General features: G+C 48.7%; 1 protein-coding gene across 1 annotated transcript; it reads right to left on the bottom strand.

Moving 5' to 3' along the window:
- Nucleotides 1–1,890: 1,890 nt before the first annotated feature.
- On the bottom strand, nucleotides 1,891–9,372 carry hsd11b2 (hydroxysteroid (11-beta) dehydrogenase 2). Its single transcript, XM_077563376.1, has 5 exons — nucleotides 9,059–9,372; nucleotides 7,493–7,705; nucleotides 6,397–6,582; nucleotides 5,654–5,791; nucleotides 1,891–5,265 (listed from the first exon to the last, which is right to left on the bottom strand). The coding sequence occupies exons 1-5, from the start codon at nucleotides 9,240–9,242 to the stop codon at nucleotides 4,826–4,828; spliced, it is 1,161 nt and encodes a 386-aa protein (XP_077419502.1). The 5' UTR covers nucleotides 9,243–9,372; the 3' UTR covers nucleotides 1,891–4,825.
- Nucleotides 9,373–18,158: the final 8,786 nt, after the last annotated feature.

Below are 18,158 nucleotides of genomic sequence, written 5' to 3'. Positions count from 1 at the left end.
TGGCTGGCAAATTCTCCATTTCCATGTTTAACAGCTTGAGGAGTTGCTTTAAAAATCGTGTTCAATTCTGAGCTTTGACACAAAATGTCAAACGAAAGCCAGTTGCCCTGATCTTCCACTAGGTGGCGTAGTGAGCACACTCCTTGATCCGGCCAGTTGTGCAAGGTTTGATTTTCTCTTGCAAAGAACATCTCTGTTATTCCATGTTGTTGTTTCCAGCAGAACAGGACTCGCTTATGAAAAGTTTAACGTTAAAATCACACCTAAGGACAAATTCCAAAAAAAATGTTTTCTTCAAAAACACCTTCAAGTGCTTAAAATGCCCTGATGTAATCCCTTTAATTATTCGCTTTTTAAATGTAAATCATTCATTCATGTAAAGAATATTTGATCTAAAAACTAAGTTTAAAAAGCTTTTTTTTAGTGTCACGGTGGCTGACGGCTCAGCACGTCCGCCTCCCAGTGCCGAGGACGTGAGATGGAGTCCGGGCTTGGGCCTTCCTGGGTGGAGTTTGCATGTCCTCCCCGTGCCTCCTGTGTGGCTTTTCTGCGGGTACTCCAGGCTCCTCCCACATTCCAAAGACATGCATGCCACCTTAATCGAACACTCCAATTTGTCCCTAGATGTGATTGAGAGTGGGGATGGTTGTTGGTCTCTGTGTGCCCTGCGATTGGCTGGCAAGCAGTTGAGGGTGTGCCGGAGCCCACTGGGATAGGCTCCAGCACCCCCGCGACCCTTGTGAATAATAAGCGGTTAAGAAAATGAATGGATGGATGGTAGTATTGGTACTTGGTATCGGTGACTACTTGACACTTGAGTACTGGTCCTGGTAGGCGCGTATTTAGGCCATATTTGGACAAACTGAACAATAGCACCCCTACATTTTTAGAGTATATATATGTTTACTGTGTGTTCTTTTTAACAAGCTAGAAACGTATAGCTATAATATATGGAGATAAAAGCAGAGTTTAAAAGTAATATTTTAACAACAAAAATACAGTATAGCCCCCATTTGATTGAAAATGGTTTGATTCACCTCCAAGTGTTAATATTAATGTCTCTATTGTGCTGCTATTGGCTAGCGTACTATAAAATGTGTGGCGTGCGTGCGTGTCTGCAAAAAAAAAAAAAAAAACGAGCCTCGTGGAGCAGGTCATGGACATAAGATTGTTTTTCGCTCCATTTTGAAGTATTTGTATTAAAGACAAGATGTATAAAGGCAGACACAAACAGCGCTAAAGTCAATTTGTTTTGTTTATTTGTTTTTTTGTGTGTCTGTACTTCATACATTCACAGACTTGTACATGCATTATTATTATTATTATTTTGTAGATTCAAGCACATTTTTTTTTTTGATGTGTATGTAATTTTTACAACAGTACAGACAAGTATAGTCAAAAAAACAATCATTCTGTATTAAGTTAATGTCTGTTAACATCATTTATATGTTGTGCGTTTCATGTCCAAAACAAGTCCGAGGTCCATTTTGAGCTGGTTTACTCCAGAAACATGCAAACTGTCAATGCGTATGTTGAGGAGCTCTTGTATCAAAAAGAGTCGCCTTGTCAACAAATGAGGCTTGACATATGTTGATATTTCAAGTCCTTTTCTCCTTTGCATAACTTTTATTACATTCGCTTTGCTCAGACTTGCCATGGCCATTTTGGGAGCGGGAAGTAACCCATCCGCCCCCCCCCCCCCCCGTTGTAGTACCCAACAAGCACCCCTAAATGTCTTCATAGCACCCCTAAACCTCCGACCCTAGACTCGCCTCCGCGTGCTGGTATCAGGCTGAAAAAAGTGGTATTGAACATCCCTCGTTGCAACACACCTTGTGCTCAAATTGTGTGTGTGTGTTCATTTTGCAAACATGCAAACCAACACAAGTGTGTGAAAAAACAACAACTTTAATTCTATCAAAAATGAGATACAAAAAACAATCTTGTGGTATTGATATGAAATTCACAGTTTGCGTGCTGAAAGTTTCCTATGACATGAATCTGTTGATTGATTGGAAAGAGAGCAACAGGAAGTGATGTCACATTCAGGCCAGAAAAGGAGCAGGAAGCTCTCGGAGGTGGGCGGGGCGTATTGACAAATCAAAGTCACTTCCTGTTAGGGAAATCATGTGCTGTGCTTTTATTTTCGCCGCGTGACTTCCTGTTGTGCTTGTGAAAATGAGCTGAGGGGGCGGGGTCAGGAATGGGGGCAGTCGGAAGGGAGGGGGCGGGGTTGGGGGGACTCCATTTAAGACTCCTGACGCGGCACAGACGTCAAGTTTGTCAACATCTCCATCACTTGTAGAACTTGCACAACAACATCCACTTGTGGAAGCATCCATCAAACGTGTGCGATCCAAACTTGACGCAAACAAGCACGAGTCTCCATTCAGAACCTCCCAAAGCACTTACCTGAAAAAGCCGACAGCCTAGAACGAGAACCTCCAGAGTCGGAACTCCGAGTACTAAAATGTCTCCAAGCAGAACTCAAACTTGTCGTCGAACGTGTTCGAGTCTGAGGACGCATCAGCTCCAAAATGAGGACTTGAAGAACTGTCAGTTGAGGAAGCACAACTGGAAAACTTCTCAAAGCGGGTCTTGCAGAAGCAGAACTCAACAAGCGTCACTTCGTCGTGGCGCAACGGATCACAAAAGCCACAGATCAGATCCTTCTTCGGATCAGCAAGAACATCAATAATACTTTGTCTTCATTTATTTTGTAAAACACTTTTCCCCATTAAATATTTTTTGGATCAAAAATTTCAATATAGCTCTTTAGGATTTAGGAACACATATTGAAGCGCAATATGAGGCAGAAACATTCGTATTTTAAACACGGTCCATGTGTATGAATGGCTTAAAGTTGTGTTCCAAAAATCATTGTTTGTCATTTTGAGTTGAATGTTGTTGTTCTTTTAATGGGCAAAAGTGTTGTATAAAATGAATGAGTAAGGCACATTCCCTTCCTTTAAACATGGAGAGTGACTCACAAAGTAGCCTTTGTCCAGAATATTGCAAAACAATTCAAATAATTCCGGTACCAGCTGTCAAACTCACCTACAGCTATCAGCCAGATACTCGTTGGTCATGCTAACCGTTAGCCGCTAGCCACTTACGTCGGAGACTTCTGCCGTATCATTCAACGACGTCACATCACTAATTAGCGCTTTCTTAGCGTCCAAAATTAGCGATTGAACATGAGTTCGGGAAAGCGTTGCGTTGATGTTGCTCGCAACTTGGATGTCAATCAAAACTACGATAAAGAACTCCTAAATGTCTAAAAGGGAAGTCAAGCTAGCCATCACGCCACGACGTGAGCGGATTTCAAAATAAAAGTGTACTAAGGCTATTTGCATTGCCGTCAATGTATTACTGGATTGGTCAACTTTATTTTGAAGTTAGCCTAAGCGCATTTCAGCTTCCTTGACATATCAGAATGGTGTCGATGCCACGAACTTCCGGCGCCGTTTTTTGCGGCCACTGCTGGCCGCGTTCCAACACTCGCACCCGCACCCCTGCGCCCCCGCTCATCAACGGGAGGGCGTCTCGGCTTATCTGAAATGCTTCCGACACTGAGACAGACACGACACCCGGCCTCGCGGCCTCCCGAGGGGCACAAAGGCGGAAGCGCAATTACTGGGACGCGGCCCACACGTCGTCGCAAACCGGAAACGGAAACAAAGTTGATGGGCGAAAACCCCGAAAGTCGGAAGTCCCGCCTCCTCTGTGGCATATAGTTCATAATGATACGTTGCGCCGCTAGTCACTTGTACTTCTTAACCCTGGGCAGTATTTTATTTTGAAAAAGGACTTGGTCAGAACCAGTAAAAAGCCCAAAACGGGTCACAATACCGCCTAGGGGATTTCACTTCTCGCACCACAACGTGAAGAAGCCGAACCCGACCTTGAACAACTGCAAGTCAAGACGCATTGGCACAATTGGGCAAACTTTCACCTGTGATTGGCTTCCAAAAGTGGAACTTGAGCAAGTGGAACTTTCTGGAGTCTTGACGAGCAACATTTCCAAGTTGAAGTTGTGAAAATGGTCGAAGTGGACCCGGTCGGTCAAATCCAAGCACAACTTGAAGACGAAGTGACAAAGCAGCCGAAAAGGATTTGAGCAAAGCTGCTTCCTAACTTTCCTGCTCGACGTCCACGGAACTTCGAGTACACTCGCATTCTTCAATAGTGCTACAAAAAGGCACACTAGTAGGTCAAGTACACGTTACTACTAGTGGACATTTTGGTGCTACTAGTGGTGTCTAGGGGGCTACCAGCACGTCTCGTAGGGTTACTAGTATAAACGCTACATACTAGGTTGGTTTAATTGCAACGTAGGTCATTAAAAGTGGCGCTGAAAAAAAAAAAGGACTAGTATGGCGCTGGTTCTAGTGGTCGTCTCAGTGGCTTCTTCTTGCTAGTAGTGCTGCGAAAAGTGTGTGACGTGTGGCCAAAGCGTGTCCTGCTACATCACGTAAATGCTGAAAGCTTTTTGTTTGTTTGTCGATGGTCGGTCCGATGGTCGGTCCGATGGTCGGTCCGATGGTCGGTCCGATGGTCGGTCCGATGGTCGGTCCGATGGTCGGTCCGTTGGTCGGTCTTGCCACCGCCGTATATAGAGAGAGATCGGCCGACTGGCTTTCAGCGGTTTCTGCTGGTCACATGACAGATGGACGCCATCTTGTTACCCTGCTGAAACAGAGTTGGCCAAACTCTCTCTATATACGGCTCTGGGTCTTGCCGGCCCCGCCCCCAAGCTGTCAATGTCAACGACGCTTGTCATTAAAGCTTTAGCGCCGTGTCTGTTCTGACTTTAGTTCGGCAGTTACTTGACTTTGTCCGCCTCCTCCTCGCTGTTGTTGTTGTTGTTGTTGTCATCGTGGCGGCGGTGGGCGGCGGCCTCCTTCCCCAGGACGGCGGCGGCGGCCTCCTTTCTGAGCGCCCGCGGCGCCAACCTCTTTTTGAGGAAAAGACTCTGGAGGAATCGGTTCCGGAGGGTGGCGGGAAAGTAGCCGCTGACCAGGTACATGAGGCCCACACCGGGCCCGGCGAAGTAGCGCGCCTGCGGCTGCGGGTCCCGCAGCGCCCGCTCCATGGCGTCCACCACGGGGCTGAGGTCCGGGTTGGCGTGGCGGGCAAAGTGCTGGAACAGTTCCTTGGTCTCGCCCACGTAGTCCTCGCCAAAGTCCTCCAGAAGCGCCGGGGAAAGCGAGCCCAGGAGCTGCTGGTGTTGGGCCTCCCAGTACGCCGTGTCGCTGCAATGACCTGGTCGCCATGCCGACGACAATGTTAGCACAAAAACTCGGGGAATAAGGAAGCATCGTCTGGAAGTGTCAACGAAATGCTAGTTGGTGTTTGTTTACATGAAGTGGTAGCTAATGCTAATCGCGCTTGCTAACCATTTAGCATAGGCTAACGTTGTGATGGTTTAATAGTGCATATGGATAGAAGATTAAAAAATTCAAAATTCTTCTATCCACTCAATTTAACTGTGGATGAAATGAATTGAATAATCGATCGAATAATGGCTTTGAAAAAGATTGGCTGATGCGACTGTCATGTTGCGAGTGACGTGTCGTGCGCCCCTTGGCATGTGGCACGCGCGGCTTGGTGTGGCTGGCATGTGTGTCGGGTGGCGATCCAGCGTCCTCACCCGTCTTGTAGGACGAAGGGAGGATGGTGGAGACGTGGACGCCCCATGGCGCCACTTCGTGTCGCAGCGTGTCCATGAAAAGGTTGAGTGCCGCTTTGGATGCTCCGTACGCAGCCAAGCACGGAAAGGGTTGGTCGCCTGCACGGCGGGAAGATGAAGATGAGGATGAGGATGAAGATGAAGATGAGGATGAGGATGAGGATGAGGATGAAGATGAAGATAAGGATGAGGATGAAGATGAAGATGAGGATGAGGATGAGGATGAGGATGAAGATGAAGATGAAGATAAGGATGAGGATGAAGATGAGGATGAAGATGAAGATGAAGATGAGTTTGAGGATGAGGATGAAGATGAGGATGAAGATGAGGATGAAGATGAAGATGAAGATGAAGATGAGTTTGAGGATGAAGATGAAGATCAAGATGAGTTTGAGGATGAGGATGAAGATGAGGATGAAGATGAGGATGAAGATGAGGATGAATAACGGTTGACTGAAAATGGCAAATGTACTACACATTCAATGCAAATAGTGAAAAGTGAAATCCACTTGAAGTGGACTTGGGCAGTGATTCCTTCGTGTGCCACTAGAGGGAGCACGCGTAACGCACCTGATTTATAATAGGTTTAAATATTCTACTCATTATATTGATGGTATTCGTGAATTCAATCATGACTGGTAAAAAAGAAAAGAAGAAGAAGCCATGTTGTTGAATGAGTGTCAAAGTCGTTTGGCTTGGCGTACCGGCGGGACTGGAGACGGTGACCAGCCGGCCTTTGTCTCGTCGCAGCAGCGGCAGGAACGTTTTGGTGACGTTGAGCGTCCCGAAGAAGTTGACCTCCATGCAGCCGCGGAAGTTGGACATCTGCGACAGCTCGATGTCGCCGAAGTTCACGCACACGCCCGCGTTGTTCACCAGAGCCCACAGACCTGACGCGCGCGCACACACACACACGCGCGCGCGCATTGAGCTTGTATCTGCTGCAGAGTTGAAAGGGCAACAACTCATGTCGCTTGTAAAAGTCCCGTGGTTGTCTTGAGTTACGCAACACGCGCTGTCGAGTGGGAAAGAAAGAAGAAAATTTAGGATTTGAGAATAACGCCGACACGCTACACCAACAAGACCTTTCATTTTCTCTTGTAGGTTTAACTACTCAAAAGTTTGGTCTGCGTCATGTTGTCATTCAGCAATCAAGTGAAAATAAAGCCCATCAAACAAAATAAAATAATAATAATAATCACTGCAAAATGTAAACGTTGTGAGTCCCGATTTTGAGATTTCAAGTTGACGCCAGGGGAGGCTTCAAAATCAGACGCTTTTCAAGAAAAAGGAAGAACGACGTTGTCAGTAAAAGCGGCAACGTAAGATGGCCGCCCTCTGCCTTCAGTCGCTTGTTGGCAGTCCAGTCATAATCCAAGTTGATGCTTTTGCTGCTCATCGGCCGTCATTTTGTGACGGCAGCAGCTTCATTTTTAAATGGTCGCTACTAGGACTGATTATTTGTGTTTATTGTCAGATGACAAGTTATGTTTCTTAGTTTAAAAACAAACAAAACCAAACGAATTTGTCGGCTGTGAACGGAAGAGGAGATCGCGACGTCAACATTTCTGCCCATTTGCTCTCATTACGTTTTGAGGCGAGTCACTCAAAAGTGCCAGAAATACGATGACAAACATTTTTGAGGGGAAAATGCAAATCATTGTGGCGGGATGGAAATGAGAGCAACGGAAAGACATCAGACGTGAGACGACAGCAGCCGGTGTGAGCAGCGTGAGATGAAAAGTGAAAGAAAGTAGCGAGCGAGTGTGGGGCGTCCCGGGTGGGCGGAGCTTAGCCTACCTTGCGGTCCCAGCCGCTCTCGAACCTCGGCCAGCGCCCGCTGCACTTGCTGCGGCTGCGTGATGTCCAACTGCAGCAGCGTGAGTCGCGGCGAGCACGTCCGCCGCAGCTCGCTCGCACCTTCGCCCGCGCCGTCCAACACGGTGGCGAACACCCGGAAGCCAAGCCGGTCCAGGTGGCGCGCCGTCGCCTTCCCGAAGCCGGAGTCGCAGCCTGGAAGGGGGCGGGGCGGGAAATGGCCACGTCACATCACCGCCGCATTTCACGCAATAAGATTCCCAGAAGCGCAGATTCGGCGACAAAATCCGAACGCAACAAGAATCAACCATTTGCTTCTCTAAATGTGCAAAAGCATCGAACCTCACGTCAAACGCGTTGTTTCTTGCCACTCCGCTTCCCGCCATGCAACGCGCGAAACATGTGCTCACGCTTTTGGGGGTTTTGTTTTGGTCACTCAGGTGGGCGCGTGAAGTCAAGCTGACCTAAAAGTGTCAATGCGAAAGCGCCCTCTGTGGTTTAGTGAGGAATGACACTTGCGAGTGTGTGTTGCAGGTGTGAGTTTGTGATTGTGATGATTGCGGGAGTCAGCTTTAGTCGTGTGTGCGTTTGTGTACGTGTGTGTTGGCCAATGATTACAAATGTATCAGTTCGGAGGAATTGCGCGTGCGCGTGCGTCTTTTGCACGCCGTACTGGTGAATGATTAAAGAGTTGGTGTGTAAAGTTTGAATGATAGTAGTAAAGATGAACCTCCCTCCCCCTCCAACACACGCGCGCACGCACACGCACAGATTGTGTTGATCTACTCAAGGTCAAGTAGGGACAAAGAGTCAAAGATATGAACGTTTCACGCACGCACGCACGCACGCACGCACGCACCACTAGCAGCCAAATTGAGCCTATTTGGAGACGACGTATGAAAAGATTTGTGAAGACGCACATCCACGATTGTTGCATGCGTACATTGAGTAAACAATTCATCGATTAATTGGCAACAAAATGAACTTATTGTTGATCAATCGCGACTGAATCGTTTGAAATTGTCCAAATTGTCAAATTTCATTCGTGTTCTATGAAATCTGATCTTGATGATGATGATTATGTTGATGTGAATCCAAATCAAACCTTTGTTTTGATTTTGAGGAGCAACGATCAACATTTTTGCCGATTTTCTTCACCTCATGTGACCCAAACCAGGAAGTGAATCATCATCCAATTTTCTTTGTGCATTTTCTGATCAATCGTTTGGCAATAAAGTCATGAAACATGTCAGATGATTTATTGACCGATTATCCGATAATTCAAATAATGCTTAGTTGCAGAAGTTGACATTAAAACACGCACACACACAAACACTTGTAACACACACAATTGGCCAAAACACACTTACTTATTAACACACGCACACACACGCTCAGTTTTTTTCTCTCTTTTTTTTCAATTCTTACGCACGCGCATGTTGCGAGTGCACAGATCAAAGTCAAATTGGGCCAAAGATTGAATGAGCATAAAGTGGACTCGTCTTGTCCGTCACTCAAACGCGCGCGCGCACGGCAAAAGTTTGTTACCTGTGATGACGACGGCCTTGTTGCAGGTCGCCAGCAGTTTGCTGTCCGGCTTTCTCTCGTCCGTCTCGTCTTGTTGACGCCGGTCCAGCACGCGCGCCAGCATCCTCGTCATCAGGCCCCTCGTCATCAGGCCCCACGCCAACGCCAACGCCGCCGCCCACCCTGCCAGCGCCCACGCGTCCATGGCCGACACTCAAATGCCGCCAAAAGATGCCTGCCTGCCTGCGGCTGCTGCTGCTGCTGCTGTGCACACTCACGCCGGCGCCTGCCTCCTCTTCCTCCTCCTCACTGGACTGAACGCTTGGCACGCGCTCGCAAGCTTTATATAGCGCACACGCTGTTCTTCCAGCCCCGCCCCGCGTGTGCTGTCCTATCTACAAACACACGCGCACACACGCACTGTGCATCTGTGCGTGTGTGTCACACACAAATACAAATGAACATTCAGACACACAAACACACACGATGACACACTGACACCCAGATCAGCAGGTGTGTGTGTGTACTCGTACATACTACATTGTGAGGACCAAAACCGATGGAGGACGTTGTGGACGGTCCTCACAACTCAAGACCTCTTTTTGAGGGTCAAGACTCGGTTTTGGAGTTTGGGTTTGAATTGGCTGATGGTTGAGGTTAAGGTAAGGAATGGGGGTAACCAATCATTTTGGATGGTTGGGGAAAGGGGGAGGGGCTAGCAAATGCATTATGTCTATGGATGTCCTCTCAATTATATAAGTACAAGTGTGTGTGTGTGTGTGTGTGTGTGGACACGCGTGTTGCTGCTCACGAGCGGGATTAAAGATTAGCGCTCACACCAGCTGCTCAGGTAAGCTTCAGCGCTACATGCTACATGCTAATAGCGAGAGGCTGATGAGCGGCGGCGTGACATCCGTCCGCATCTTCGTTAGCGCAAATTCAACTTGATTTCAGCAAGTGGCTACGATGCTACAAGCTAGCGCGTTAGCCGAGGGTCCCGCTTGGCCACGCAGACGTTCGTGCGTGCGTTTGCTGGCTCTCGCGCTGGCGATTTTCTCTACTGTGTCCTTGCTAACCTTTAGCTCAGGGGTAGGCAAACCGGAACCACCGGAGTCCTGCAGCTTTCTCCAACACAGCTGATTCATACGGTGTAAAAACGGTTGGGTCCAAAATGGAGCCCTCCTTGATCGCTCCTCGATCCTCCATTTGAGCTTTGAACTTTCTGGCTGGCTTGTTTTCAACAAAACAAGCCCATTTTTGGACCCCAGTGAAGAATGCCAGCAATATTTAGGAGCGGGCTGACACCGAAAGACCCGTTTCTTGACTCCAATGTGCTTGGGTCCATTTTGGATCCATAATTGGCTTACTTTTGGACCCAACGGTTTTTAGAGTGTGAGATCAACTCCTCAGCAAGCTCTGCATGACAATCCTGTGGATTGGAATCAGCTGTGTTGGAGGAGGGACCCACTTTGCCCACCCCTGCTTTAGCTTGTGTTTTTCATGCATCCAAAGGTGTGGAAAATGTGGCGGAAGGTCCGCGACGCAAAACCAAAAACATGTTGTCATCGCCACAGCAAAACGACGTCAGCCAATAAGAGCACTCGACAGTGACATGTGACCCGGCCGAGCCAATTTCGTCAACATGAGCTTTTATTTCCTACAAAATGGTGACTTTCTTGGATGTGGCCAACCTGCCTGCCCACAATCTTTTTTTTTGGGGGGGGGGAGAGCTCAGTATTGATCATTTGACATGTCATCATCATTGTTCTCCCTTTTTATTTTTATTTTTATTTATTTTTTTGGTATGTGTGTGTGTGTGTGTGCGTGCGTGCGTGCGTGCGTGCGTGCGTGTAAAAAGAAAAAAAGAATTCCCATACCGTTCACCTAAACCGAACACTTCAAAATCCAGCCAGAGTCGTGGGGCCGCCAGGAGACCCGAAGAGGGAACAAAGAACCGACCAGACATCACCCACCGGGCCACTAACCCGAGTCCTTCACCAACCCCAGAGACATCTAAATTCCAACAAATCAGGGAGACCTCAAGGGCCCGAAGGAGAAACTGAGGAAAGGTAGAAAGGACAGACGAAGCAGAGTGAGATCCACAGACACCCGCCTCCACCCAATCAATGACCCGAGGGAGAAACAAATTGTGTCTGAGTTTGGATAGACGCTGGATTGGTGGATCTGGCATGCATGAAAATCTCCACCAAAGAGGGGAGCCGTCGATCAGACCCCGGGGACACACCGCACCCAGGCATCTGCGCCGAAGAGGGGCCGGGCAGCGGCGCGGAGAGGGCACCCGCGACCCAGAGCGACGGACCGCGCCGGGGCGGCGCCGCCCCGAACACCAGGGAGAGCCCCGCAACACAGCACCCCCCACGAGACCCAGGGAACGACCAAGACGCAGCCGCCACCCAGCAGCCAACAGAGGGGCAGACCCGCCCACGCCCAACCAGGGGGGGGCAGCACCTGTAGAGTTAGTCCCCTGGCATGCAGTGAATCCGAATATTAGCCCTTAGTGCCCATTGGAGGTGAATCTGCTCGATCCCGTTGGCAGCAACCGGGTTCCTGACTATAAAAATACAACCATTAGTTACAAACTGCCAAATGCAGAAACATCAAAGTAAGTTATCACGATGTGGTGGCTCTCGCTAACAGGCAGAATTAAGTAACCGGAATTAGGTTACAATATTCTATATACGTAGACCATATTTCTATGAATTTTGATATTTGTTTTTTTATTTGAGGCCGATATTTTTTCCATTAAAATGTGATTTATGACCATTGGTCGATATTCAGAGTTTGTTTATTGGGCTACAAGTGTAGATTGAAATTGTTTATGTGCTAAGTCAGTTGTTGTTAGGTCACGTAGCAAACACAAGTTTGGAGATAAAGGTATCCTACAGTCCAAAATAGCGCAAAGTTTTTCTAAGACTTTAGTCCACAAATACATAACCGGAGTACATAACCATAAAGCATGAAAATAAGTGTCTGTAGTGTTTTGTAAGCATTGGAGACAAATGTCGGAGTCGGAGAGTCCCATTTTCTTCATCATATATTGATGCCCACAATCTTGTTCACGACACAACGATGCGTCGTGAGCGTCAAACGCCGCCGCCGAACCCGAGCACTGCCAACGTTGACCTCAAAGCGCTTCGACGGCAAAACGAGAGCGGAGTTTCTTTCTCAACACGCCGCACAGCGACATGTCAGATGCGCACGTGCGCACGCACGCACACGCACGCACGCACGCGCGGTGATAAAGCGGGGCCTGAAGGCAGCACGTTGAGGATCACAACGTTCCCGCTGTTGACGGAACCTTGAATCGTTTTCCTGCTCACATCTGGCAGACTTGCACGAGGTCGCTCGCAAGGCCGACCTTCAAAGTGCGCACGTTTGCTTCATTCGCTGCACGTGCACGCGCGGATTCGAGATACGCACAAACTTCAGTCCATCAAAACGTTTTTGGGAAACACAAAACGTTTTCCAACGCGCTTTTCAATCAAATAACCCTAACCCTAACCCTTTTCAAATAAATGAAAAAGCCCAAAGATTTTTCTTGAACATGTTTTTGCAAATGACGAGCGCGCACGCCACGACGAAAGCTGACAAGCAACGGACTTTTGTTTTTTTGGACTAACGACGCAGTGAAGAGCGAAGGAAGGCGGCGTTCGGGAAAAAGTGAATACAAGAAAGAACATGAACTCATTGACTGGCAGCCATTTTGACTGAAGCAGCCCCCTTTGCTCCCGGCTGTTTGACTGGATTTGGACTGATTTTGCAAGGGCCACAGAACGTTGTGTTCTATTGCTACAAAAACATGGAACTTTCTAAGAGAACGTTTACAGTCTCTTCTTTCATCAGGAAAAAAAAGTATATTTCTATCTGTTTCCGTTTTGCAGCAATATCGCTAACTTTCATCATTATTCACAAATCTGTTTAGAATTGTGAGTGATTGAGTTTTTTTGCAACAAGGCCCTGGTTGATCTCTTATACTCTGCTGCCACCTGCTGGCCGTTTTTGTAATAGCTACCATTGCTTCAAGCGTTCTTTTCAGTTGAGAGGCTGCAGCAAAGCCTTCTGTATGCTCGAGCATAAAAAACATTAAAAACGTATAAAGACGTCTTTGGGACACATATTTACACGTTTTGGGGAGTAAATGAGTTCATGATCAAATTTAATGGTAGTTAAAAAAAAAAAAAAGGTCTTGAGAAAAAGATCCTGTCCGAAGAAAAGATAGGAAAGAATTGTGACTTTGAAACTTTGAAAAACTTTGGCCGACGATGTGTTCCGGAATTCGCCATTTGCCGACACGGCGTTTGAACGACAGCAGAAGAAGCAAAAAGGAGGGAGCGGCCTCAGGAGATTACAAAGAAAGTTGTAGCCAATCACCAGACCCAAAGTGCAAGGTCCCGGATGCGAGTGAGTGTCTGTGCTCAGGGTTCGAGTCTCGGTCCGAGTCCGGGTGAGGTGGCGCGGCCAGATGCTCCAGATGGCTCCTGGACACGTCCCTGCTGAGGAAAGAACGCGCTGCAAGGATTGCGTCTTCCGGCAGGCCTGAAAAGACCTTGGGATCCCCCCCCCCCTCGTCCCCGGGAGATCTGGACCAAGTGGGGGCTTTCCTGCTAAAAACGCGTAAGCCAAATGCCAGATGCGAGACCGCCAACGGAAGATTGACGGAAATGGACGCAAGCGCCGGAGGACGTCGAAGAAATGTAAGAAAAGAGCGGCAAAGAAATTCAAGGTCAACTCCAAGGTCAAAGTGCATCACATCCGTCCGTCCTTGTTTGAGTCAAAGTGGCCTTGAAGGGAGACGAGCGCGTGAAAAGAAGATTTGCGTCTGCATGTTGACAAGCCGGAACCTTTTTGGGCCCAAAGACGAGACAAACCAGCTGAGGACTTTCTGGCGTGCATCAAAATCAAGCGGAGCAAGAAAAGAAAGTTCGCAAGGTCAAGATGGCGGACGCTTGACAGCAACATCTTCAAATCATTTTGCAAACCATTTAGGGACCATTCATATTGTGAGACGGGGGAGTGACGGCTTGGGGGGTTCACACAAGAAAAAAGGGCCCTAAAATGGCGCTTTGACTTTCAATCCGATTTGGCCGATTTCAAATAGTTTGAATCAAAAAGTGATATCAATTGTCAGCATAAAAATGATAAATACTGCAAGGTTTTGGATTCATATTTGCAATAAAATAATCAATAATCACCCAAAAAGTTGGAGTCTGTGCTGGAAATCGCTCAAGCCCCATCAGCAAGCGTGCCCGAGGAGGGGCCGCCACTTCGTCCCTCACAAATGGCCGAAAATGCGATTGCTCACTGTGGCGAGCGCCGATACCTTCAAATAAGACCGATACTGGCAGCCAAAGCTGGTATCGGTACTCACACGTCATCGTAAGTAACACAGCATGTGTTTCATCTGTAAATGTGTGTGCGTGTTCTTACACACACGGGCGCAATTATGTTGCGGCGGCGCTAATAAATGTAGCCGCGCTCATAAAAGCTTGACATGAAGCAAACATTCAAACGTGTGATCAAAATACAAAAGCAAGTCCTTGCATATAAACGGATATCGTCAGGTTCATTGGCAGCGCATTTGCCCATTTTTGGGAGGATGAAACCCAAACGGGCCGCTCGGCGTCTTGGCTGGCATCTGCCGTCCAGCTTTTGATGAGCGCGGGCTGGCCAACATCTGCCATCGGCCATCTTGCTTCCTCGCCTGCCGAAGACAAGAAAAGAAAAAAAGAATGTGCGGGCGCGGGCGGGAATGTTGGACCTTTGACACCAAGTCTTGGCACTCCCGCCTGCCGCCGTCACGTGACGCCTGCACTCGCTCTTCATTTTCACGCAAACTCGGTAAGAGAACGCCAGCCAAAAACCTGCACTTGGGATCCTCGCCGCTAGATGGCGCCCAAACACTTGAGCACGCTGACTTCTTCTCCTTTTTGCGATGCATACGTTTGCTTGTGGCGCGGCGAGCGGCCCACAAAGGAAGGCGGGCGGCGCCGGCCGGCGATGTCGTTCGTGGCAGCGGCTTTCCCTCAAAACCGCATCGTTCCCAATGACAGGAAGTTCCATCCAAGACACTTCCTGTCTGAACGAAGGCCTAGCAAAATAGCTCCCACTAAAATTGAAAACATCATTTTCATTAGCGAAATAAAATAAACTTCCCATGGGCTCACCACCTGTGGGAGGGGCCAAAGGGGTCGGGTGCGCAGTAGGCCGGGTGGTCCTTGGCGGTCCGACCCCCGGCTAGCGAAGCGAGCTCTGGAGACGTGGAATGTCACCTCTCTGGCAGGGGAGGAGCCTGACGTCAAATTGGCCGATAAAATGATCGCGCATCCCTGATATTTAGCAATGAAGAAAGTTTTCTACTCAAGTAAATTGTGTTTTGCTATTCACGCTGTTTTCCGCCACGAGAGAGCGACGTCGGTGGAAGTTTTTCTTTTTCCGACTTTGCGAGTCGCACTTCCTGGTTTGAAGGGGAAAAAGTCCGACTTCCCACGTTCCTCGAATGCAGCATTTGCCCATCATACGTAATCAAGTTGAAAGCTGCTTCCTGTCGTCGCTGGCACTTCCTGTCAATCTCAATGGACAGGAAGTTGACAGCAGGATGTTCCCTGGCACTTCCTGCGTGCCGGTCAGGTCTTCTGCTCGTGCTTGTGAAAGGACCCGCGGACCCCCGTCCGGCCCTCTGCCGTCCTCCCCGTGATCATCCGCGGCGGTCTTTGTGTCACATGATGCTAACGAGGCAACTTGGCTCAGACAATGCGTTGTTTACCGCTCGCCGCTAATGGCTAACCAAGCGAGCTATTGTCGACGTTCGCTAACGAGAGCCCCGCCCACCCCCCGCTTGACTCCACTTCCTGGTGAACACGCTGACATCATCCCTGCAGACGTGCCAAGTTAGCTCGTTAGCGCAAACCTCCTGCTACATGGGACTCAAATGCGCACGCACGCACACGCCTCACGCGAAACACACACTTCATGCAAATACACGCAAACAACAACAACAATTGACATTCAACTTCCTGATTGACAGGAAGTTGAATGTCAATAGTTGTTGTTGTTTGCTGAAGGGTTGACTTGCACTTCCTGCCGCCATCAGCGCTGGCCACGCGGGAAATGAGCTCATTAGCGTGACATCACCGATGCGTGTCGGACGCCCCCCCCCCGGGACGCTTTGTCCTCGGGTCGCCGCCGGTCATGTGACGCGTCATGAGGACAAAGCGTCCCGAGGACAAAGCGTCCCGAGGGCGTCCGCACGCAAGCTTCTGCTGGTCCACTTGGCGGCTGATTGAGGTCACCGGGTCAGGGATTTCCTGGGTGGCGGGTGGCGGGTGGTGCGTTCGAGAGCGTGGCACCTGCTCAGTCAGGTGCGGACGCCGTCAACGCTAGAGATGTTGATGACAGGAAAATGGCCAACTTTTTTTTTTTCCTTCTTCCCGGCAGCTCTTCGCGTCTTGCGGCAGAAGACGTCCAACACATCCGGACTTCCTTCCAAAAGTGAATCCTGCTGGAAGTGCAGCGCTCGAAAAGCTGTAAATGAAAAAGCACTTTTGTGAATTGACAATCTCGATGAAACTTGTCAACTCTCGTGACATTTCTCGCACTTGTTGATTTGCGGCGTGTGTTTTGTCTGCGCTGGCTTTTCCACGCCGCTTTTCTGTTTCAAATGAAAGGAAACATGAAACATGGCCGCTCTTCAAATTTGTGACATCAGCGAGACGACGAGACTCAAAGTCTGACTTTTTCACTTGACTTTTGGTGCTGCTGTTTTTTGGTCCAATCCCATTTCAGCTTGTACGTGTTGCCATGCGACTGAAATCTGCTCGGGGCCTTCGCAGTCGTCAGTGGCGACGTCGCTTGAAATGTCAAGCCGTCCTCTTTCGTTTACTTGAATTCATTTGTTTCGTTTAGTTTTATTCATTTCTTATTTTGTATTCATGTATTCCATTTTGATTTATTTTTTATTATTTATATTTGTATTCATTTTACTGTTATCCATCCATCCATTTTCTTAAGCGCTTGTCCTCACAATGGCCGCGGGGGTTGCTGGAGCCTATCCCAGCTGGCTCGGGGCAGTAGGCGGGGTCCGCCCTCAACTGCTTGTATTTTACTGTTTTTTATTGATTTATTTTTCCCACCTTCACAAATCGTTTGTGATCTTTGACATAAACTGCACAAAAGATGTAAAGTTTGTCCTTTGACCGGACGTCCTGTCCGTACCTGTCCGTCCTGTCCGGACGTCCGCCATCTTGTTTTGTGCTCTTCTATTGACGATGAATTGATACGTGATGAAGATCAAGAGTGACATTTGTGGGCTGAGCCGTTTACACTCCAGCAGAAAATCCATCACACATTTTCGGAACACGCTGTTCTGGGAAAGTCGAGCCCGCCTACACACACACACACACACACACGCACACGCACACACACACGTACGCCCCCACCTCTTGTTCTGTCCGTGTGGTGCACCGCCCAAAACAAACGCAGCTTTTGTCTGTGAGGGCCAAGCAGGATTACCAGGAACACACGTGCACGTGCGCACACGCACGCACGTGCACACACGCGGGACCACAACAAGCCAGTAAAACGTCCCAAAACTCGTCCACTCGCTGGCTAACTTGTCAAGACTGCCGAGCGGCGACTTTCCACACCGCAAAGTACTTGTTACACATTTGCTGATCCAAGTGGCTGCATAAAGAAGTTCAACCCCCCCCAAAAAAAGAAGTCCAGTCAAGTTGATTTGCATGGCCCGGAATCACAAAAGCGTCTCAAAGGGCTGCAGCCCCCCCACAACCCCCCCCCCCCCCCCCACACCCACTTGACATTTATTAGGACCGGATCCAGGACTGCAGACTCACTTTTTTTTCTCTTGGAAGCGCAAGAAGATGATTGAAGGCCGCAGACTAAAAATGAACTTGCAAAGTCAATATTCATCAGCAGCTTTTATTTTGGCGGGCCCAGTTCCTTGCCGCTTTTTTTCCCGGCGGCTCACTCGCACCTGCAACGCATCAGCTATTGGCAGAAGTCTGACCTTCACGCCGGTTTGGCGACCTTGTGGCCTTTTTGAGGCGCCTGCGGAAGATTGCTCGTGGAACCTCTGACCCCGCCC

The sequence above is a fragment of the Vanacampus margaritifer genome, chromosome 4 (assembly GCF_051991255.1).
Source record: "Vanacampus margaritifer isolate UIUO_Vmar chromosome 4, RoL_Vmar_1.0, whole genome shotgun sequence".
Classification (NCBI taxonomy): domain Eukaryota; kingdom Metazoa; phylum Chordata; class Actinopteri; order Syngnathiformes; family Syngnathidae; genus Vanacampus; species Vanacampus margaritifer.
Note: the sequence above shows the minus strand (reverse complement) of the source record. Positions and strands in the feature narration are given on the sequence as shown.